Source organism: Oreochromis niloticus, linkage group LG22 (assembly GCF_001858045.2).
Source record: "Oreochromis niloticus isolate F11D_XX linkage group LG22, O_niloticus_UMD_NMBU, whole genome shotgun sequence".
Classification (NCBI taxonomy): domain Eukaryota; kingdom Metazoa; phylum Chordata; class Actinopteri; order Cichliformes; family Cichlidae; genus Oreochromis; species Oreochromis niloticus.
In genome coordinates, this window is record NC_031985.2 from 24,412,844 (window position 1) to 24,436,475 (window position 23,632).

The following is a 23,632-nucleotide window of genomic DNA, read 5'->3' on the forward strand; positions in this document are numbered from 1 at the left end:
GAGGTGCACAGGTTGCCAGTCCATCACAGGGCTATGTACAACATTTCTGATCAATTTTGTTTTATACAAAATAAAGAAAATGTGCTTTTGCAAGAAAAGTAAAGGATGTGTCTAACTCAGGGTCACGGTGGGTTTGGAAAAAAGTTGCCGCAGACAGTCCCAGCTGTCACAGGGTGAGAGGTGGGGTACACTCTGGACAGGTCACCAGTCTATCAGAGAGGAGAGCATGCAAACTCCACATGGAAAGGCCCCAGCCGGCCTCTTTGCTTTGAGGCCACAGTGCTTACCACCCCACCATCATGCCGCCCAAGATATTTCTAAGTTAGCCCAAACTTTTGGAAGGTTGGTGGCTCGATCCCTGCCTGCTCAGGTTTACCGGCTGCATGCCTAACTATCCTTGAGAAGATAGTATACTGCAGGTTGCTCTCCAAAGCATTCAGTGGAGTGTGAATGTTAAATAAAAAGCACTTAGTTGGACAAAAAAGTGCTTGCACGAATGCGTGAATAAGGCACGTTATATAAAGTGCTTTGATTGCTCAAATCGAGTAGAAAAGCACTATGTAAGAACCAGTCTTTTTACCATCATGGCTTCCCTGTGATTGGGACACTTCTTGAGAGTAGGTTTGGATGATACTCTAATGACATATTGCATGAAAATAGCAAGAAACAAGAAGCAATCAGATAGCACAAACTTTCAAGGCAGCTCACTCTCTGGTCAGTATTTACTTTTAAGGGAATAGTATTGTACTTTTAAACTTACTTAAAATCGTGGGTAGTTAGTAAAAATAACAAATTCTGGGGTCAACTCGAAAGAAAGTAAAAGTGAGATCAGAAGTCAAGTATCACACCACATTTGGATGCAAACTATATAGTGTTATTTAGAATCCACACATACATGTTTCATTTACTAAATGCTGCTAACAGAATCAAAGTCAGTAGTTGAAACTTGAACGCTCTATCTTATTTGACCTTAAAAGAAGAGGTGATATTCTGAGTCTCCATATATCACACCCCATGTGTTGTCAATACAAACAACAGGCATAGGAAATAAAGTTTTAAACATAGCATCATTATTACTTTGACTTTCAGATCAATCTGTTGACCTTGGAGGAGAGGTCAGAGGTCAAATGTGACATGATATTTTAAATCTTTCGGTGCTTTCTATACTTTGGCAACGCACACCACACTTGCAAGAATAATATCTTCTACGCTGTGAGGCTGTTTGACTGTTTCTGACCAGTAATTATTGGCTATTATTAAATGATACCCCCGCAAAGTATTTTTCAGAATTCATTCAAACTTGTTAAGCTTTATAGCTTAAAAGCTTTTCATCTTTATTCTGTCTGTAAACTTTATTCCATTTACAGACATAATGACACACACTATCAAAAACATGAAAAAAAGCATTTTCAGTATTTACTCAGTTTAATGCAATAGGAAATATCATAAACCTTCAGTGTTTTTTGGTTTGGTTTGATTTGGTGTTTTTTGTCCTTCTGTTTCATGAGTTTACTTCACCTTTATTATCTGCAAGCATCACTAACAGCTCCACTGGAAACTGGTGGAAACATCTAACTTGGCATTGTCCAAAAGATCCTTACAGAGACAGAAAATATACACAATATTAATTCACTGAACCGCTGCTGGTGTTAAATCATATTTGGACTGACCCTCTTTCACTCTTCTCATAGTAAAACTTACAAAAACAGCCTAGTGAAGAAGAAATTTAGCAGTGGATGATCGGAGGTGTCAGGATATAAGGAAGCTAATGCTTTACTTATTACAATTATATCATCCTATTAAAAATCAAAATCCTCTGTTGACCTAGAGCTTTTAGTTCAAGTTCAGTTAAGTTTTTCCTTCAGTGCTCTTGTGTGCAGAAAACGAAAAAGAAGTGCCTGGAATATACGCTGTAATTTAAAAACCTCAGCCGCCCCTGCATGTCTCCTGGTGTGCATGTGTGTGTGTGCATGTTTGCATGTGTGTGTGTGTGTGTACGCAATGTCCTGCTTAATTAGTGCTGATATCGCTGTGTATTTCTATCACAGAGGACAGTGTTTACCATCACTCTCTGTTTCCCTTAATCTGAAACGTTATTTGCATCTTTCCTCACAGGGATGACTCGGTCGTGTCTCCCTCTGCTTCAGTGAGTTAAAGAAGTGTGTGTGTGTGTGTGTGTGCGTGTGTGTGTGTGTGTGTGCATTTCTGCATGTGTGTCTGCCGCTCCTCTTTAATTACCGACTCTCTCTTTTTCTCTGCGCCATTGCTAAACTTCCTCCACAGGTTCCTGCTGGTGTCTGAGTGTGTGGGCAACATGCCAATGACAGTCTTTTCATTTCACAGAATAGGGTGGCATGGTAGTGCAGTGGTTACCCCTGTCTCCTCACAGCAAGTCGGTCCCACGTTTGAATCCTGGACGGCGCATCTCTGCGTGGACTTTGCTCCGGGTTCTTCCTGCAGTCCAAACACATGCAGTTAGCTGAGAATTCGAACTGACTGCGTGTGACACGATCTCATAGCCCCGTGTTGGTGTTCTTACTGCATTATCTTGATAATGTTAGTCCAGGATCAACATCTCAGCTGACCAGTGATGTTGTTGTGAAGTCATAGCTTTGCAATGTGGGTAAAAGATTTCTTCCTTTTTTAAAAATGCTTTTGTTTATATAAAACTCTCTTCTGGAACAAATGGTAAACATTTCAAGTGTTTTCTTCATTCATTTATAAAATATAATAAATATATTATGAAGCTTTGTTTGCTGTTAGCCAGTTTAACGCTGGTGCTGGTTTGCTAGTAATAGTCTTTAATAGCATTAGCCATATTCTTGGTTTTGTTCTACCTAAGTGCTTTTTACCTAACATTCACACCTCGCCTTCTCTCCGTCCATCAGAGAGCAGCTTGGGATTCAGTATCTTGAGTACTTTGACACACAGACTGGAGCAAACCAACAACCTTCTGATAATGCTAGACCTCTCCTCTGAGCCACCCACAAAAGTTTTAGATTTCTCTTTAGATCTGGAAGGTCCCTGTTTGATCATGCCCCCATGAATCATGTGTTGTGGCGTGCACAATCGCTAGATTTCATTGTAATTGTATAAGAAACGTCCTTTCGCAGCAGTCAAGCATTAGCATGAGTTTCTGCACAGGTTCCTGTGTTAATATTTTATTTCTGTGGTGCTACACATCGCTCCTGTAAAGTCTTGTTGTTGCCAAATTTAATAAAAATCCCGTCCTTTGACTCTGATCTATTGTCATGGTGTTTCTGTTTTGTAGACTAATGCTGAAATTACTCTCAGATTTAGTGTGGGGTATTTTTATATAACAACCATCCTGCTCAAAACTTTTCTAAGGTGTACATGAATATCTTTCATTTTTTGTCTCCAAGTGTTATCAGGTGGTCTCTATAATCTGGTATTCTGCAATCAGGAATGCAATAGTTCAATCTTGATGCACGAGATAGCAAATCTTTGTGCTAATCTCATTGATCTTGTGCAGTTTTCCTTATCCGCTGGCTGACAGGTAGACAGCCAACCCTGACACGACAAAATGTACTTACACTTACATCAGGAGTGAAATATGACACACAATGACCAAGCGCAGTGAGGAAACTGCTGAAACAGCCAATCAGTGTGAGGCACAGCTGGAGGAGTCTGTCTGCAGGCCCGGCTGGCAGCACTGTGGGAGACAGAAGAGGAGCAGAAGATTCAAAATGGCTGAAGATTTTTTTCTTTTTTTACACATCTCCAAGAGGAATAAATCAAATTGGGCTTGAGTTCAATTCACGCTCAAATTTTGCCACAAAGGCATTTTTTTCATGAATAAAGGAATAAACTTTGTCACGTTCTCACTTTTCACACTTTTGACTTTGACTAAAGGTTAAACAGGGAGACTGCAATGATGTGAATAACTAAACAGATTTCTCAGTTTCCCGGGAAAAAACAAATATATCTGAGTGAAGACTCGTGTCACTGTTCAGGTTAAGGTTAGCACACCATAAATAGGTCCTTTCTAGAAATGATGAACTTCTTCAACTGCAGGTGTCCTCCTACAGATGCCAGTATAAAGAATTGCAGATAGTTAGTGTTAACATGAAGAACGGCTACACTGACGCTACTATGAGCCATGATTTGATCCCAGCTCTAATAAGCTTTATTTCACTTGAAAAGTGTTCTCTCAGCTAGTTACCACTGCATAATTTACATGCTGCCCTGCCCGTGACCCTCACAGAGATTTTCTTTTTCTTTCATTTTTATAATCTTCAAATAAATGTTTCCAAAAAAATGATTCATATTTTGAAAGCAAATAAAATGCATATATTTGCAGGAGTGGCCTGCAAATATGATCAGCTGTTTCTCTTGGAGCATGGCTGTACAGAGAGAAAAAAGGCTGATGATGTGGAGCTTGGGAGCCATCTTTGATTTCCTACGCAGACTGTCTGCTCCTCTCCAGCTACTTGGGATCCTCAGCAAACATGAGAACGTAACTCTGCAGTGAGTGGGAGCCCTGCCATCTTTAAAACATATTTGATCTCTTTTTCTCCCTCTGTCTCTCTACTGCCCCACCTCTCCTTCTTCTTTGCTGTCTTTCTATCTCTCCAGTGTACATTAAATAAATAAAGAGTTAAGGTGAGGTTGTCGGGAGTGTCCAACAGTTACTTTAAAAAAAACCCACACAAATCTGCTGCACAAGGGGAATACGGATAACACGTCGGAGAAGAGGAAAGGAAGAGGCTAGAGGACTGCACTCTAACAGAACTGTACCAGGATGTAACCTGGTGCCTTCTTTGCATTGTAGTGCTCGCACTGAATGACCAAACAAGCATTTTAATGCACAGACAGAGAGAGTGGAGTAGAGTACAGGTATAAAAGTCTATCATAAAGCTCATATCTAATCATGTCTAACACAACAAAGATAAAACATTCTCCCCTCCCCCCACTGGTCTGTGAATTGTGAACTTCTAATGTTTAAACCTGGATTTCATGATTGCTTTTGGCCATAAGATAAAGTGTTGTGCACTTTGCTTAATCAAATGGACAGCGAATGTGTGGCATGAGGCAGTGTGAGGGCCACGCTGAGTGTTGCTGGAGTGGCAGTAGAGTAGATGACATGTCTGGTCATGTGGGCAGGTAAGAGCTGCTCAGAGAGGGAGAAAGGGAAAGAGGGGGTGAAACTAGAGTTCTCCTCCTCCTCACACCTGTCTTTTGTCAGCCTGAAGCTGCAGAATAGTGTGTTTGCATTATATGTGAAGCCTGCCACTGACAGGCTTTCGTTGAGTGAATGCTTGAGTGCTTTTGGTTTATTATGAGCCACAAAACTCTGAGAAGTAAAGAGATTTTTTTTGACAGTTTTACTTTGAAAAGCAATGGAAATTTGAAAGTTGAAATGCTTGGTGGGTGTGAAAAATGAATCATGACGCAAACTTTTTCTTTTTTGGGCAGTGTGACAGCTTGGTAGATGGAAACAACACAAGAAAAAAAAGGAAAAGTGAAAACAATGTAAAATGAAGGTATCATACAACTATTTCTCGATAAATCGGTGAGTATAAAGAGGCAAATAAAAGTCCGTTCCAATTAAACTCCAACATGAAAAGATAACAAGAAACCCTCTCTCTGTAAGTTAAATTTGTTTCTGTAGAATGCAGCGCAGAAACGAAGGACTCTGATCTAGTTGGTGCCAAATGATGCCCGCCAACGCGCCCCTGAAATGTGCCCATAATTTACGCACGAAAATCTCAAGTTGAATCTCCTGCGCCCGCACCTCTTAGCGCAGAGACAGCACGGATTCCCTGCAGCCCGTAAAAAAAGAGGAAAAAACTAGGCCTTCATCTCCCTTTTAAACCTCGACGCTGTCCACGTCCTCAAAAAGAATGGATCTAATTAAAACGTTGCACTCGTCATCATCGCCAAAGCGTTGCCAAACGGGTTCTGGTGGAGAGGAGGCAGGGAGATGCAGCACCACATGACTAAGTCTGAGCTGCGGAGGGATGGAAGTTAGATTGGGTTTCTCTTCTCTCATTGGCCGGTGGGCTGACTTTTGACACGCAGACCAGGGACCCTCCTGTCGTATAAATAAGCCTGATGGGACTTTATTATTCTAGCATCACGGCAGCAGGTTTCTGCTAAGTTTGGAGTTACTCGTGTCACCACAACTGTATGTCTGCCTGAAGGTGGTTTAAAAACAGGGGCTCAGCAGCACAAGGAGTCTGCATGTCTGCTTAGACATGCTCAGCTTTGTGGATACCCGGATTCTGTTGCTGCTTGCAGTAACTTCATACCTAGCATCATGTCAATGTAAGTTTGAATATCTGCTCTTTTTTTCTTCTGTGATGGATATTTTTTTTTCTTGAGGATCTTGGCTTTTGTTTGGGACTTACATCGAGGTCAAGCCGAAGACAGCTTTAAGCCCTGCTGAATAAAACTCAACGGATTGAGCTCATGCAGAGGATTCTTCACTTTTTCCAAGGACCCAGTTATCTTGATTTGATTAGTTTCCGTAAAGGGAAAAAGAGAGAGAGAGAAAAGTTTTGTTCCTTTCAAAGAGACGTTTAAGTAGTCAGTCTAGAGGGTTTTTTAGTTGTAATGCATGTGAAGTTAATGAAATGAGTCAAAATGTAGATTTTCTTTCAGGAATAGGATGAAAAACTTTTGGTGGGGCGTTGTACACATTGTTCCATCCAGACGTCCAGGGAATGAGCTTTATTATAGGAAACTCTAATGTCTCCCCCTGGTGGTCATGGGTGCAAACATCTACTCGCCACCATCTGCGTTATCTCCAACCCCCATTTATAAAACTAAAGCAGAAATGACACTAAACGATAACACGTTTTCTCTTATAATTAAGAGAAACTCAAAAAGTTTCTTTAGATTCTTAAAGTACTTTTTGAGCAGCCACGCAGTTAATGGCTGTGTAGTTCAGGATACATTAGAACATACAGCGATTTTATAGACTAAAAGATGCGTTTACAGGTAACACATCATGGCAAATTTGGCATTATTATATTACACGAAATGGGCAAATAAATGGTCTCACATCCCTTTTCAACTGCCAAGTGCGCCACCTCGTGGTCCAGATAGGACATAACGTGTTAGAGTTCACGGGGAGGTCCCAGCTGTGCCAACCTCTAACGGTGACCAGCTGGTCCAGAGTCGTGGAGAGCAGCTGCAACACAGTGCAGAACAGAGACGCAAAACATAAGCCTCCATTAAAGACTGAAGTCACCAGTTTTTAAACAGCCCTTTTTAAAAAAAACAGAGAAAAATCACACGTTATAATATTTTTGCAGCAAAAGCAGTAAGACAGGAGTAATTAATACATTCTTATCACAAGTCATGTAGGTCTTGTGTTCTTTGTTGTAGCAGGCCAACTATTCCTTTCCCTAGGGCATAAGCGACCTGTCCAGGCCTGCTCGCAGCTGGAGCGTGAACATGTGGAATGCTCCAACAATGACATTCACATTCATTACCGACAGTTTGACGAAGTTTGGTGCGATTCACAAACTGTGCAGGCATGGCCCTCAGCTACACTTTTAAGAGAGGCTGAGACATGTTATGCAGCGAGTAAAACATGCAGGAAGGATGCTTATTTTAGGCCTGCTCAGCATTTACAGACACACACGATAAGCGTAGTGTAAAAAGCCCCCGACTGTGTGACACAGTGAAAGAAGAAGAAAAACACAGTTTGAAAAGTCACTTTTTCTAGTTTTGAATGTACTGACTTGAACGCAGTCTCCAGAATTTTTTAAACCTGAAATAACACACTCAGCATTTTAATATGAAGATCTTAGGCAGATTCAACCATGAAGCATTAAGTAGAAGATGAACTGCTTTGTTTCTTTTTCAGGTTTTGTCCTAAAATGATTATTATGTTCTAACGGAGTATTCCCTTTTTTCTCTCCCTGCCCCCCTCTTCTGCCTCTCCCTCCTCATCCTCATCTCTACAATGCCACAGTTGCGGTTAGTACACGTGCATGCTACCATAAAAAAAAAATTTACCTTAAAGTTTTTCCCGTTTTTCTTCCACAATCTCTGAAACAGCCCGTGAATGAAGGTCTTGGTTGTCTTTTGACCATTCGAGCAGTCTCAACTATGGCAGACGAGTGCCGTTAGGAATTTCAGACCCTGAGCTGAGTTATTTCTTGCAGTTTTCTCCCTTCCTGTCCATGAATAGGTGAGGGTCCTATTGGCTTAAGTTTGTGTCAATGAAAGCTAAAACCACAGGGCTGAGGCACCCATGGGGCCTGGTACAAAGGACCTTTTCTGAGGACAGCAGTGAGGAGCCAGAGAGGGAGGTTTGCCCCTATAACAGCTGGCTTTGGCTCCGTTTGGAGTCTCCCTCTGCTCCTGATTTAAGATTGAATTTGGAATCACAACCTGGTCTCAGACCAGTTAATCAAGCCTCTCGTCTTTATAGACAGACATTTAAATTTTTTAAATACAGCTGAGACAGCCCTGATGAAAAAACAGTATCTTGATCACATTTGTTTAAATTCTTCTGCTCATAGCTGAGATTGCCTGAAACTAAGCACCCACTACATTTAGTGTTTACAGCTTCACCATGTCCAGGCACACTGTGCATGGTGTGGTTGTGGTAACATGATAGCTGTTCCATAGACTAACATGATTGTGATTGTCCAGTCTGGTTTTGGATGTGTCATCTTGTTGCCTCTCAGCATCTCTGATGTGCACATGTTGACCACATGCACATTGTCCTCCTGGGTTCTCACATTAGTTTATCTGCACGAGTATGATTCACATGTCGCTGCGACAGCACGTCTGCATTAGTTTAGAACAATGGCCAGTCCTCATTACAGTCACACACAAGAACAGAAGGCGATAATCTGAATGAATGGGATTGCCAGCTCATTAAATTGTTGCGTGGAACCCTGAAAAGACTGGAAATATCTTCTATATATCTTAATCAAGGCAATAATGCATAATGTTGGACCTCTAGCATGTTTGGATTGTGTCTAAGATGCATGAAGCATAGCTTATATTAGGAAAGGTCAAACGCCACCCTCATGACGACTGGTCTGATCACTCAGTTTTTCTATTTTCTTTTTTTCCCCTTATTTTGTCTTGACTTGCTTATCCTCTGAGGATGCAAGAAATCCCAGATTGTCTTGATTTACAGTTTAAGTCCAGGTTGCATGCATGTGGTTTTCAGATCGGAAGTAGTGGTCTTTTTTAGTGTCGGGATAGGTGTGAGCTGAAATGCTGCTGAAGTAACAAACTGAGGTCATCTCAGAGGTGTTTTTGGTCTGACTGAATGATTTTTGTCCCGCAGGGCCCAAAAGGACCTCGAGGTGACAGGGTAAGCAGATGCAAAACTCCTCTGTCTGTCATAAACATGCTAACATGCCACTGAAATATTTGATCATTAACACTCAAGAAGCATTTTGTCCACGTCACCTGACCTGTTAACCTTGGCAGGCCACACCCCTTTGTTTACATCTCCGATGGCACTATTTTTTCTTAATTGTAACATATGAGAATGCCTCTGACATCTTTGATACGACAGTGTGGCAGACTTTTCCACTGATTTATTTTTACAATTTAATGCACCTTTATTTTTTCAAAATAAGAGCTTGCGAGATAAAAACAGACAAGCGTCGCCTCCTTAAATCTCAGCAGCTCATCGTTCAATAATAACAGTGTTTACCAACTCATGTCATCTCTATTTTACAGGGTCCTCCCGGCCCAAATGGAAAAGATGGTTTACCCGGACCTCCTGGCCCCGCTGGCCCCCCTGGTCCCCCTGGACTTGGAGGAGTAAGTAGAGAATAAACAGCCTGCATAGATGGTGTTTACTGGAAATGTGCTCTAAATAATGCTGATAAAGCATCTTTGAGGAAAACAATGACAAGCCGTTTGCATGAAACAAATATGAAACCCACCGTAAAAAGCGTATAGCTTATTTTATTTTTTTGACCTCTGGTTGCCCCTCTCTGTCTCATTAATTAACCCTGTAACCTTTGACCTTTTTGTTGTTTACCCGTTTTGCCTCAAGGCCTTTTAAAAAAAGAGATACCACATGCCTGGTTACCACTCATTTTGCTCATTTTGTCTGTGTTTAATCCATAAAGCTGCTCGGTGGTAACTTTAGTGTTTTAAGAAACTCTTCAAGTTTGAAATACAGGAACTACAATGTTGGAAATCTGAATTACTTTAATGCCCTTTTGCTATAGAAAAGTGTTTATTATGCATACATAAGTATTAATCTGTGCTTTCTTCTGTTCGACAGAACTTTGCTGCTCAGTACGATGGTGTAAAAGCCCCTGATCCCGGCCCTGGACCCATGGTGAGGGCTCCCTCTCTTCATTGCCGCACAACAACACTAGCCCATATGTCACAAAAACTAATATTTTTACATATATAATTTGGAATGACTACAGTGCATGGAAAGTTTCATGTATTTCACGTGTTTAAATTTTGATTTCAGTCACCACAAAATGTTTTAATGACTCTAACTGAGAGCTGACGATTGATTGTTTACTTTTTTTCTTCTTTTCAGGGTTTGATGGGACCAAGAGGCCCTCCCGGACCTCCTGGAGCCTCTGTAAGTATAAATATGTGTGAAAATTAAACTTATATAACTGTCTTTTTCAAGATATTTATGACTAAATGCTGCATCTCCTCTCATTCAACAGGGACCTCAGGGACACACAGGACACGCTGGTGAGCCTGGAGAGCCCGGACAGGCCGTAAGATCACCCTCCTAAACATTTACACTTCTTTCAGTGTCAACTTAAAAGTTCATCCTGGAGATCTTAATCCTCTGGTTTTCTTTCCCAGGGCGCTGTTGGTCCTCGTGGCCCTCCTGGACCTCCTGGCAAAGCTGGAGAAGATGTACGTACACATTAGTGTAACTACTGTTCAAAATGCAAAATCATTTTTGTTGCCACTTTTTTGGGAATATTTTGCGAGTGGCTGCGGGAGTTTTTTGTTGTGGCCTAAAGTCTATTTCATTGATTCACAGGGTAACAATGGCAGACCTGGCAAGCCCGGAGACAGAGGTGCCCCCGGCCCTCAGGTAAGAGATTTGCACCACGATAACCACAAATAGATATAAGCAAGAGATGGATTTGCAGATGTGAAGTACTTAATATCTTCTTTGTGTCTGATTTGCAGGGTGCTCGTGGATTCCCTGGAACCCCTGGACTTCCAGGAATGAAGGGACACAGAGTGAGTGCTGATTTTTTTTCCCCTCTGCTTTAACTTTACCCGATCCTTTGTGGACACCTGAGAGCTCAAACAAAGTGCTAAAAAGAAGAAGGTGGAGGTGGAGACACACCTGTGCTCCTTAGAAATTGGACTTAAGTTTTATAGAGCATCGTAATTAGCTCCACAGGGAGTGATTATGGACCTAACCTCCTGAATTCCTAATGGATGCGTTGAAGTTTTTAGCCTGTTAACATAACTGGATTGCAAAAATGCTTCACGGAAAGGTGTTAGGTATTGAACATTTCCTTCCTATGATGGATGGAGACAGATGCAAAGCTTTCTATAACCCATGTTTGATTTTATAAATAGCTTTTTTCAGATGTTTTTTAATGTCTCCTATAACATAACCCCTGTTGGGCTCTTTTCCTTGTTCTGTTTTATCTCTGGAGCAGTGCATTACAATTTGAATCTGTTTTCCTTCTCACATGTTGACCTAAATGATTATATTTATTTATATTTATATCACATTTCTCATATCGTCACTGTGCTCCTGTGTTTCAGGGTTACACTGGCCTGGATGGACGCAAGGGAGAGCCCGGTGCTGCTGGCCCCAAGGTAAGGCAACAACTAGCTGCTCTATGAATGTATCAAAAAATAAAAACTGTAATTCTTAATAGTTCCCAGTTAATTATTAGTGATAAATTTGAAAATGTTTAGACATCCACATTCCTCATTGTACCATTTTCCCTCCCATAGGGCGAGCCTGGTGCTCATGGAGCTGCTGGAAGCCCTGGACTGGCTGTAAGTTTGAGATTCACTATTCATGCACAAAAATTTTAGTAAAAGCATCTGACTTGGATGTTTGTGACTGTTTGCATCAGTCAGCATCATGTTCATGGGATGATAATGATGTTGTGGTATAAAAACCTGTACAGGTGATAATTGTAGGTAACTGTCTTGCCTTCAGGGAGCTCGTGGTCTTCCTGGTGAGAGAGGCCGCCCCGGCCCTGCTGGCCCTGCTGGTGCTCGTGGTGCTGATGGCAATGCTGGACCTACTGGCCCTGCTGTGAGTACACACACTTACAACCCCTTTATCAGTGTTAGAGTGAGAAGATACCACTGAGATGCTTTTTCCTGATTGGACTTCAGGCTGTCTTCATATATAAATCACGATGAATACTGTAATGTGCCATCCTGCCAAGTCAGAAAAGGTTCATTCTTAAACTTTGGACTTTATTATGTGTTCCTGCTTTTCCTTTATTCAGGGACCTCTTGGTGCTGCTGGACCCCCAGGATTTCCCGGTGGCCCCGGCCCCAAGGTTAGTGTGATGCCACTTCCTGTTGCCTCTCAGAGAGGTTCACGATTAGGGTGAAAAAAGGCAGTTTTTATTGCTGTACAGGACAAGTACAACCAGTGCCTGCAAGCTCCTGCCCAATCACATATTCTTATATAGTATCCCCCAGGGGAATCAACAATAAGCCCTGAACTATTAATGTTTTTCATTTAAACACTCATTTTGACTGTTAGTACTGCAAACCAAAACAAATACTTAATGCTGCTTAAGCTGCTTTAACTATAAAACCAACAACCACTAGGTAATATCGGCACACTGTTTGATTGTGGATGTATTTGTGCTCCTGACAGGGAGAGACCGGACCCGTGGGAGCTACTGGCCCATCTGGACCTCAGGGATCTAGAGGCGAGCCCGGACCCAATGGTGCTGTTGGCCCCGTTGGTCCCTCTGTAAGTATACAAGGTTGTTTCCATCAAGGCCACTCTCCGGCCACGTGTAACCACTGTTTCTGTTATTAGTCTTTTAGTTGACTCTGAGTCCTATAATTTAGTCTTGATTTTAGGGAAGATTGGTGTCATGTTAACATGATCAGTTGAAAATGTGTTTTCTTTAAATAAAATGACTTGACTTTGTTTTCTTGTTCTTTCTCTCCAGGGTAACCCTGGTGCTAATGGCCTGAATGGAGCTAAGGGAGCTGCTGTAAGTATCTGACTTGAACCAAAAGTGCATACAAATTTCCAGGGTCACACCAAGCTATCTTTATTTTGATATGGTTTGATATAATTGGATGCTATGCTGACCTGTTGACCATACCTGTTGTTTAGGGCACCCCTGGTGTTGCCGGAGCTCCTGGCTTCCCTGGACCAAGAGGAGGACCCGGACCACAGGGACCTCAGGGTGCTGCTGGACCTAGAGGCCTGGCTGTGAGTACACAAGAAACAAAATAGCCACCTGGAAACATTCTCTGTCCTTAACTAATTGTTCACAGATGATTGCTATTTTGATTAACTGTGTCTGTTTATGTGTGTCTATATTAGGGAGATCCTGGTATTCAGGGTGTGAAGGGAGATTCTGGTCCCAAAGGAGAACCTGTAAGTTTATGTCCTTATCGTCATTTAGAATTTGACCCAAATAAATTTGAAAACCTCTCTGTTGCACATTTAATGACCGTTTTGCTATGTTGTTTCCCTCAGGGTCACTCTGGACCTCAGGGACCCCCTGGACCTCAGGGTGAGGAGGGCAAGAGAGGACCCACTGGTGAGATCGGTGCTACTGGGCTTGCTGGTGCCCGTGGAGCTAGAGTGAGTCCCAGCCCGCCATCTTTAATAGTTTGAGCCATAAATGTACTACAGGCGGAGACATTTTACTGGGAACAGCCATTAATTCTCATTTGTCTCCTTTAGGGTGCTCCTGGCAGCCGTGGCATGCCTGGTGCTGAGGGAAGAACTGGCCCTGTTGTAAGTATTCAATGATAAAAAAAAACCTCTTTTGCTTGAAATACAGGCAAGATTTAGTGTCATAATTTGTCTCATCTGCCCTTTTCATAGGGTATGCCTGGTGCCCGTGGTGCTACTGGTGCTGCTGGACCTCGTGGACCCCCTGGAGATGCTGGCCGTGCTGGTGAGCCTGGCGCAGCTGGTCTCAGGGTGAGCTTTTTACTAAATCCTGTTCTTGAATGGTTATAATTCGCAGTTTCAGTAAGTTACAGAGACACCTCAAAGTGCAAGTGCATATTTGGCAGTTGTAGTTTTAAAAAAATATGGAGCTAATATGGAGATGGGAAAAACTCTGAATTTCTAAAATGAAAGTCTTCATTTCAAGTCTTAATTTTGGAAAGAAAATATTAAGTGTTACATTTACATGAAAACCCTGGATATTCACTGAGAATGTAGTTACAAACTTCCATGATTAAAAGAAAAAAAAGAACACAGGGTTTCACCTTACAAGATTATATAAACCTCATAATGTGTAGACTCAGAGTATCACGCCTGCCTGCCTAATCAAGTTGCAGGTTAGCTTAGAATAATCATGGTATCAATAGATACAGACTTTACTGTCTTACATTTGGATCGGGTGGGGGTATTTATAGCTACATAATTCATATTATTGCACACTCTCACAAATGTGCCCATCTGACATTCATTGTTTACATCTTTGACATGATGCAAGTGAAGTGAGGCTTTGGTCAGCTGTACCAGTACATAAAGAGTTGCTGAGGTTATCTGTATAATATTTAGTCTTAACTTTCAATGCAAATTGCCATAAGAAAACTTTAATGGAAAATTCATGGCAGCTATTATTTTCCACAGGGTCTCCCAGGAAGCCCTGGAAGCTCTGGACCCCCAGGAAAGGAGGGACCTGCTGTAAGTAAACCGCAATTTTATTTCATCTATTGTTCCTACTGATTTTTTACACTAAATATAATTTCCTGCTGCAATCTTTGTTTGTCGCTCCAGGGTCCTTCTGGACAAGATGGCCGCAGTGGACCTCCAGGCCCAAGTGGACCTAGAGGCCTGTCCGGAAACATTGGTTTCCCTGGACCCAAAGGACCTTCTGTAAGCCTTTTTTTTTTCAAGAATTAAACCTGAAACTATATCCTTCTTTGTTTTTCAAGTTAACCTAAATCTGTACTTATTAACTTACTAACTAACTGCTTTTTGTTTTAGGGTGAGCCTGGCAAGCCTGGAGAGAGGGGAGCCACTGGCCCCACTGGACTGAGAGTAAGTCACAAATGTTATAATATATAAAACTTGAATTTCATTTGGTATTGGCTTCAGTAGTTAAAAGGCATCACTCTCTTTATCCTTGTGTCTAGGGACCCCCTGGACCTGATGGCAACAATGGAGCCACTGGTGCTACTGGAGTTGCTGTGAGTGATCTTATGTGCAGCGCATGAGTATTATTGATGAATAACAGCCACTGCATCGTCTTTGTCTTCAACTCTGATAACTTGTCTCTCTTTCTCTCTACAGGGAGGACCTGGTGAGAAGGGAGAGCAGGGACCTTCTGGTTCTCCTGGCTTCCAGGTTTGGATCCATAATTTTCTCTAATTATAGAAAAATGGTGCATGATTTTACAGCCATTTCAGCTGATTGCTAAAGTTGTTGATGCAATTGGAGCTGATGTGGAGTCTTGATATTTTCAGGGTCTGCCTGGACCCGCTGGACCTGCTGGTGAGGCTGGCAAGCCTGGAGACAGAGTAAGTATTTGGAAAACTGTAGTGAAAGCAGCATTATTGAAAGTGAAGTCCATGTCTAACCAAACAAAAATGCCTCTGTAGGGTATCCCAGGAGAGCCAGGAGCTGCTGGAAATGCTGGTGCCAAGGTGAGATCACCTGTCTGTGACATTGTTTTCCAAAACAAATGCAGCAATACAGGATTTTTACACAGTAGCAAAGCCTGTCAAATATGCATATGCGTCCAGGTCTATGTGCACCAAATGAATCAAGACCCTTTAATATGTTGTAGGCTTTTCAAACCTTTAAATCTATTACTATAAAAACATATTCCGAATCAAATATAGAGAACACAAATTAAAACATACATGTCTGTTTCTCCAGGGAGAGCGTGGTAACCCTGGTGCTGCTGGATCTGCTGGACCTCAGGGACCAATTGGACCCCGTGGACCTGCTGGAGCCCCTGGACCTGATGGTGGCAAGGTAAGACAGTTCAATTTCTTACAGAAATTGATGGAACTTCTGAACACATGTCATGAAACCTGACAGTTCATGGAAGTTCTCTGGCCTGTCAGGGAATGGTCTTTAAAAGGCACTTTCACAGCAATTTCCAGCACTGCTTACTGATCAAAATCCCACTGTTTATGCACGGATAGCTCTGAGAAACTTTAAAAAGAAAGAGTTATGTGATAATAAAATCTTTATATAGCTGGAAAATTTAAAACGTCAATATTTATGTTGTTCAAATATGAACCCAAGTTTATCCTCTCTGTTTCCAGGGAGAGCCTGGTCCTGCTGGAGTTGCTGGTGCACCTGGACATCAGGGAGCTGGTGGCATGCCCGGAGAGCGTGGAGGTGCTGGTACTCCTGGACCCAAGGGAGAGAAGGTAAGTTCTAGAAATCTGCCACCAGCAAATAAAATGGGTGTAAATGAGGGAGTATTGTTTCTTTGCTGTTGTGCGTCTTACACCCTCTTCCCCTCTCCCAAGGGAGAGCCTGGACACAAAGGCCCTGATGGCAATCCTGGCAGAGATGGTCCCCGTGTAAGTAAAACTCTCCTGTCTTTGTTAGGATGCTTAATGTAAAAACTTTACACATTTATTTCCTCAGTTTGAGTGTGTCAGTCATAACCCTGATCTCAGTGTGCTCTCCTCACTTAATCTAGGGTCTGGCCGGACCTGCTGGACCTCCAGGACCCACTGGAGCCAACGGTGATAAGGTAAGTTGATATAATAGTTAACATTAAATAAATAATAGAAAGAAACCACCAAATGTGATGTTTTTAGATTTGATCTATAATGCAAACAAACTTTGTTTGATTGGGGTTTTTTGATATTTAACTAATTTTTATGGTATTTAAAAATGAATGCCAGCAAAAGTATTGAACATAGCTGATCCACTGTAGGACCGGTTACCTTAAATAAAAAGCCATTTGTAGACGTTCACACCACTTTCATAATTTTATTGCTCAGTACCTTTATGTGGGACGTCCCACCCCTCTAAAACAGAAATTTTAATTAGCCGAAACACTGTTGACTACAGCTAGAACCTCAACACCGCCATCTAATGGCTATTATGTAAAATAACAGCAATGAGTTATCTGCAATGAAATGTAAGATGACAGTGGTCAACCTAAAAATAATGCAGAAAACAAGTATTCATATTTATTACTGGCATTTAAATATTTATTTAAATCAAAATATATTAATTTTCAAGTATTTTTTTTTTAATTATTTTTCCTGAGTGTTTGTGTACATTGTTCTATAAACACAACCAACAGAGCCAAGAGCACAGTAACAAAATTCTTTAAGAAGTAAATGCTGACTATTTCGAGCATTCTTATAATATATTGCATATTGAAGTATATTCCTATTAGCTATCTGGACTTTCTGCATAATGGAGCGTGAATAGTCAGTGGATGCATGGAACAATTGTAAGCCAATAAAATGTTTCCTGTTCTCTCCTCCAGGGTGAGGGTGGTTCCTTCGGACCTGCCGGCCCAGCTGGACCTCGTGGACCCTCTGTGAGTAGCTGCTGATCACTCCTTGTTCCACTAGCTTACATTTGCATTTAAATATCTCATAGAAGAACCTGGCAAAACACAAGCTTCCATCTTTTAGTTTGAACAGTCTTTTTGACCCCACTGCTTGTTGTCCACAGGGTGAGCGTGGAGAGGTTGGACCCGCTGGAGCTCCTGGATTCGCTGGCCCCCCTGTAAGCCCATTTTGAAATTCAGTACCCCATTCCCCGTGTCATGTTCAATAGATAAAGATGAGCCAATACTTACATACCACAACCACGCTTGCTACAGGGTGCTGATGGTCAAGCTGGAGCAAGAGGAGAGCGTGGACCTTCAGGAGCAAAGGGAGAAGTTGGCCCCTCTGGCCTCGCTGGACCTGCTGGACAGTCTGGACCTGCTGTAAGTACCACTTTCACTGGACATATACACACACACAAACACACATCCAGCAAAGCTAAACAAATTGAGAAAGATCTAACATGATTTCACTGATTTAGCAATACCAGGCTGTCTATGAGAGTCTTCACCGTGGGATAAAATCAACAGCTATTTCAAAATACTGTTTATGTTTAGATATTAGAGGTGAGCAGTCTTGTTATGACACAGAGTTTGATTTCTTCTTCTGGTATCTAGGGTCCTGCTGGCCCTGGTGGACCTCCTGGTGCTCGTGGAGACAATGGACCTCCTGTGAGTATTCAAACATACAAATACACAGCTTTACCAGCCACACACGACACTCTCATGAATGCACTCATTAACTCTGTGGGCTTAAAAGCAACCATAGCATGCAGTGAATAGGAGTTCCAATCAAAGGTGTTAGGAACTTAAAAAAAGGCCAGATTAAAACATGAGATTAAGACACTTATCAGTTATTTCTTGTACTGCCCTTTTTAAAATGTTTATATGTTTTAATATAAGCACAAATAGGAACTAGTTTGTACTAGTGAGTCAATATTGTGTGCATTTGTGTAAATTTATGCCCGTAACTGCACGATATCACTGTTTTAACTTAGCAGACTTTGTCAGCTTTTGATCTGTTCATGTTCCAGTGTTTCCTCTAAATCACTCAGATGTATCTTAATGGTAACGCCAAAGGCAATTTTATTTATACAGCACATTTCGCTACATGTAAAATCAATCTGCTTGACATTAAAGATAAAAACACAGAAATCCTTTTATCTTTGGAATGACTTAAGGAAATAAAAACAATAAAACAAATTGTACAAAGACATACACACTCATACAGTGTAAGTGTAAGCCCGTAAGAGGTTTTTAGTCCACTTTTGAATGTAGGCACAGGTGTAACTGACCTCAGGTCAGGGGTCACATTGTTTTTAAAGAGCATCACATTAACTGAAAGCAACCTCAGCACTCATTCTGGGACCAGTTAAAAGATTACCTGAGAGGTACGACTGGGTTATAGGCACTAAACAAGTCAAAGATGTGTTGGAGGACCAAACCAAAGAGCTTTATGAACTCATAGAATGATTTTAAAGGTAATTTCATGTTAAACTGGAAACCAATAAAGTGACTTCAGTATTAGTATTAGTCTAACCTGTTTGATATGAATGCATGGACCATATCCTCAAAGTCAGTTTGAGAGAAGTATTTTTCGAACTTTTGATCAATTTAGGTGGCAGAAAGCAGTCATGACTATCAAAACTGAGATAACTGTCCAAAATAATGCCCAGGGTTTTAACCTGCTCGCTGTGTTTGAGGAAAAGCGGTGATAAATATTAACGGATTTTCCATCTTTGATTTTTAGACAAGCAACAAATATTTCCATCTTGTTTCTGCTCAGTTCAGAAAGGTTTCTAGACAACCAGCAAAAAATGTCATCAAAGAATCTTATTGATTTGAAGAACTCCTGATTGAATTTTGTATTTGTGCAGATCTAAAACTATGCGTATCATGTCTTAACTCTCGGCCCATCTGCACACACAAACATAGACACAACAAACATTTTGAATGACCTCTGCTTAACCACTGTGTGTGTTTCTGGTCAGGGTCTGACTGGTTTCCCTGGTGCTGCTGGCAGAGTTGGTGCTGCTGGTCCTGCTGTAAGTATGGATTTTGCATTTACTAATAAATTACCTTTTAGTAATAACCTCAAACATACAAACTGACTTGACATGACCCCTAATTCCTTCTCTTCCCCTCTCAGGGTATTGTTGGACCCCCTGGCCCCGCTGGTCCCTCTGGTAAGGATGGACCTCGTGGTCCTCGTGGTGATCCTGGTCCCTCTGGTCCTTCTGGAGAGCCCGGAATAATTGGACCACCTGGTCTTGCTGGAGAGAAGGGACCCTCTGGAGAGTCTGGCCCCCCTGTAAGTTATAGCCCTCTTGAAATTGTGGTGCACTGAAACTTTGGAGACACTTTAGTGGCATCCACAAATAGCTCATGAATATACTCATGCTTATACCTCTGATGTGCATATATAGATCTTAAAAACTGCATCCTCAGCTCTTTAATGTGTGACTGATGATGTATTTTAGGGTTCTCCTGGTGCTCCTGGAACTTCTGGTCCTCTTGGACTTCAAGGATTCGTTGGTCTGCCTGGTTCTAGAGGAGATCGTGGTGCACCCGGTGGTGCTGGTGGTGTGGTAAGTAGAAACTAGTTCTGATTGTGCCACAAAAAAAAAAAATCACCTGTTTGATGAACCACTGAATGTGTATTATCATTCAGAAAGTGTTGGTCAGTTCAAACCATGGACAACAAATTTTAAATATGCATGGACAACAGTGCTAGTCCAGACGACAGACCATAATTTCCATTTTGGAGGATGTCTCAGAAAGACCACATGCACTTTTGATAATGGGAAGATCCCTCATCCTCAAAAGTCTGAACGTACACAACATCCATGTTATTGCTTGACTATATTTGACCCACTGATTTTCTCTGTGTCATATCCCAGGGAGAGCCTGGTAGACTTGGACCCGCTGGTCCCCCTGGAGCCCGTGGAGCCCCTGGCAACATTGGCCTGCCTGGTATGACCGGACCCCAGGGAGAGGCTGGACGTGAGGTAAAGACTTGTAACCCCTACTACCGATCTATGAATGATTTATAGAGAGTGCTAAAATAATATAATTATTTGTTCTATATTTTCTGTGATATATTTGCTTTAAAAAAATCACATAACATTTTAAAATAGTAAGCCTGTTAAAATAGGAACTTTTATATAAACTTCTCTGTTCTTTACAATCCACAGGGCAGCCCTGGTAACGATGGACCTCCTGGTCGTCCTGGTGCTGCTGGATTGAAGGTAATGCCCTGTCGTTTACCTTAAGCCATTATCATGCACAGAACACACATATATACTATGTTTTAACCAACTTCCACCGTGACCCATCGTGCTTAGGGAGACCGTGGTGAGCCTGGATCCGCTGGCACCACAGGACTTGCTGGTGCCCCTGGACCTGCTGGACCCACTGGAGCTGCCGGCAGACCTGGAAACCGTGGAGAGGCTGTAAATATTCTAATCATTAAATTCCCAATATAAGTAAAATTGTTTACAGGGTACTTTTATCTACAATCTTCTGCTTGTTTCACTTTTTTTCCTGTCCCTAGGGCCCATCAGGTCCCTCTGGAGCTGTTGGCCCTGCTGGAGCTAGAGGTGCATCTGTAAGTATAATACACCAGCAAAGCAAATGGAATTACAAAAGGAATGCACCACAAGAACTGTTTCCTGATCACAGCACATGTTTATGCCTGTGTCTTTGTTCAATGTAGGGACCTGCTGGACCTCGTGGTGAGAAGGGAGTTGCTGGAGACAAGGGAGAGAGAGGCATGAAGGGTCTGCGTGGACATCCTGGTCTCCAGGGAATGCCTGGACCTTCTGTGAGTGGCTGCACAGCAGCATAATGCACAAGAACTGTATGAGTACTCAGCCCCATTATGCTCATAAACAATGCATCGATACAGAGTCCAGTAGCATTCGCAGGGCAATGTAATCACGGAGAGGAAAGACTTGCTGTCACTAAATCCACTGAGTGATGTGTTTTCTTTTACCACAGGGACCTCCCGGTGACACTGGCGCTGCTGGAGCTCATGGACCTTCTGGACCCAGAGTGAGTAGAATCCCAGCAGCTTGCTTTTTTTTTTTTTTTCTTCTACATGCATCGAAGATCATCTGTGCATGCCCTATTGAAAAGTTTCACCGTTAGTGAGAAATAAGTGTATGTGGCTCCTAGCTCCCAGCCACATACAATCCTGCTATTTTTGACAGAGCACCCTTAATTTATAGATTAATAAAAACACAGATGTTTGACTTTGTGATTTGATGTCTTTAGGGACCTGCTGGACCCCATGGACCCGTTGGTAAGGATGGAAGACCTGGTGCCCATGGTACTATGGGTGCTCCTGGTGCTCGTGGACCCAATGGATACAGCGGACCAGTGGTAAGTTTGCCTTTATATCAACAGCTTCATCACATTCTTAAATACTGCAGCTTTTATTGTCCACACTGGACAGTTTAGTGCTATTACAGAACTGTTCTTTACACATCACTCCATTGTCTTACCCATGTTAGGGTCCTCCCGGACCTCCCGGTCTGCCTGGACCTCCCGGCCCTGCTGGTGGTGGATACGATGTCTCCGGAGGATATGATGAGTACAGAGCTGACCAGCCTGCTCTGAGAGCCAAGGACTATGAGGTCGATGCCACCATCAAGTCTCTCAACACTCAGATCGAGAACCTGCTCACCCCTGAGGGATCCAGGAAGAACCCTGCCCGCACCTGCCGTGACATCAAGCTCAGCCACCCTGACTGGAGCAGTGGTAAGCTCAGCTTCAGCTCCTCAAAATAATAGCAAAGTGCCACTGTTATTAAGGTTCTGAAGCATTTACAGAGGCCATGCATGTAACTGACCTACTCCCGTTAATGCGACTCTCTGCTTTTCCTGAAGGATTCTACTGGATTGACCCCAACCAGGGCTGCACCAACGATGCCATCAAGGTCTTCTGCGACTTCACCACCCGTGAGACCTGCATCTACGCCCACCCTGAGAGCATCGCCCGCAAGAACTGGTACAGAAGCACCGAGAACAAGAAGCACGTCTGGTTCGGTGAGACCATCAACGGTGGCACTGAGGTGAGAGAGCATGCAACTTGCTTCGTATGACATAAAAACAAGCGTAACCTCTACAGGAAACACTGACTGGTTCTTTCCTTCCTGCAGTTCACCTACAACGATGAGACCCTCAGCCCCCAGAGCATGGCCACCCAGCTGGCTTTCATGCGCCTGCTGTCCAACCAGGCCAGCCAGAACATCACCTACCACTGCAAGAACAGCGTTGCCTACATGGATGGTGAGAGCGGCAGCCTGAAGAAGGCCGTGGTACTCCAGGGCTCCAACGATGTGGAGCTGAGAGCTGAGGGCAACAGCCGCTTCACCTTCTCCGTGCTAGAGGACGGCTGCACTGTGAGTAGCATTGCTGTTACATTTCAGTCTGCTTCGCAGCTTTGTGACTTGTGTTGGTAAACCTCTGCTCCGATACTCAACCTCTCTTTTTCTCCGATTTACCCCTGCAGACACACACTGGTGAGTGGAGCAAGACAGTGATCGAGTACAGAACAAATAAACCATCTCGCCTCCCCATCCTCGACATTGCACCTTTGGACATTGGTGGAGCTGATCAGGAGTTTGGTTTGGACATTGGCCCAGTCTGTTTCAAATAAATAGACTCATGATAAATTAACACCGGAAAAAAAAGAGAGGAAGAACGAAAAAAAAAAACAAAATCTCTGCCCTTCTATCTGTGTTCGTTTTTTTTTTTATACTGAATGCTGATTTCTCTCTGCGCATCCACTTGCTTACGATGGGCAACTATCGGAGAGGACTGAACGGACTGATCGGAGCGTTGGTGCAATGCAAAATAAATACAGCAACCCAAAGGGACGCGGGAATACACCTTGTTGTGGGACATCATGTCATCCTTTTGTAAAAAATAAAAGAAGTGTAATAAAAACGCTGAAAGTATGCATCA

General features: G+C 42.5%; 1 protein-coding gene and 1 long non-coding RNA gene across 4 annotated transcripts; one reads left to right on the plus strand and one right to left on the minus strand.

The window, feature by feature from the left end:
- Positions 1-1,403: 1,403 nt before the first annotated feature.
- On the minus strand, positions 1,404-9,273 carry LOC102079381 (uncharacterized). Of its 3 annotated transcripts, none has more exons than XR_003215839.1 (3): positions 7,990-9,273; positions 3,561-3,673; positions 1,404-2,454 (listed from the first exon to the last, which is right to left on the minus strand). It is a non-coding gene; the product is annotated as an uncharacterized LOC102079381 (long non-coding RNA). The 3 variants fall into 3 exon arrangements; XR_003215838.1 differs by having other exon boundaries at positions 3,555-3,673; XR_267500.4 differs by lacking the exon at positions 7,990-9,273 and adding an exon at positions 5,756-5,971.
- Positions 6,093-23,632, plus strand: col1a2 (collagen, type I, alpha 2). Its single transcript, NM_001282897.1, is given in 50 exon segments — positions 6,093-6,288; positions 7,946-7,950; positions 9,281-9,307; positions 9,682-9,765; positions 10,238-10,294; positions 10,508-10,552; positions 10,644-10,697; positions 10,789-10,842; positions 10,973-11,026; positions 11,125-11,178; positions 11,719-11,772; positions 11,914-11,958; positions 12,125-12,223; positions 12,423-12,476; positions 12,803-12,901; positions 13,107-13,151; positions 13,277-13,375; positions 13,490-13,543; positions 13,646-13,753; positions 13,856-13,909; positions 14,000-14,098; positions 14,762-14,815; positions 14,909-15,007; positions 15,119-15,172; positions 15,268-15,321; positions 15,425-15,478; positions 15,598-15,651; positions 15,733-15,777; positions 16,013-16,111; positions 16,408-16,515; positions 16,618-16,671; positions 16,794-16,847; positions 17,598-17,651; positions 17,789-17,842; positions 17,940-18,047; positions 18,282-18,335; positions 19,655-19,708; positions 19,813-19,974; positions 20,144-20,251; positions 20,564-20,671; positions 20,858-20,911; positions 21,008-21,115; positions 21,217-21,270; positions 21,379-21,486; positions 21,663-21,716; positions 21,939-22,046; positions 22,178-22,424; positions 22,553-22,737; positions 22,825-23,067; positions 23,178-23,632. Coding segments are annotated over 50 exon segments (4,053 nt in total). The 5' UTR covers positions 6,093-6,218; the 3' UTR covers positions 23,325-23,632.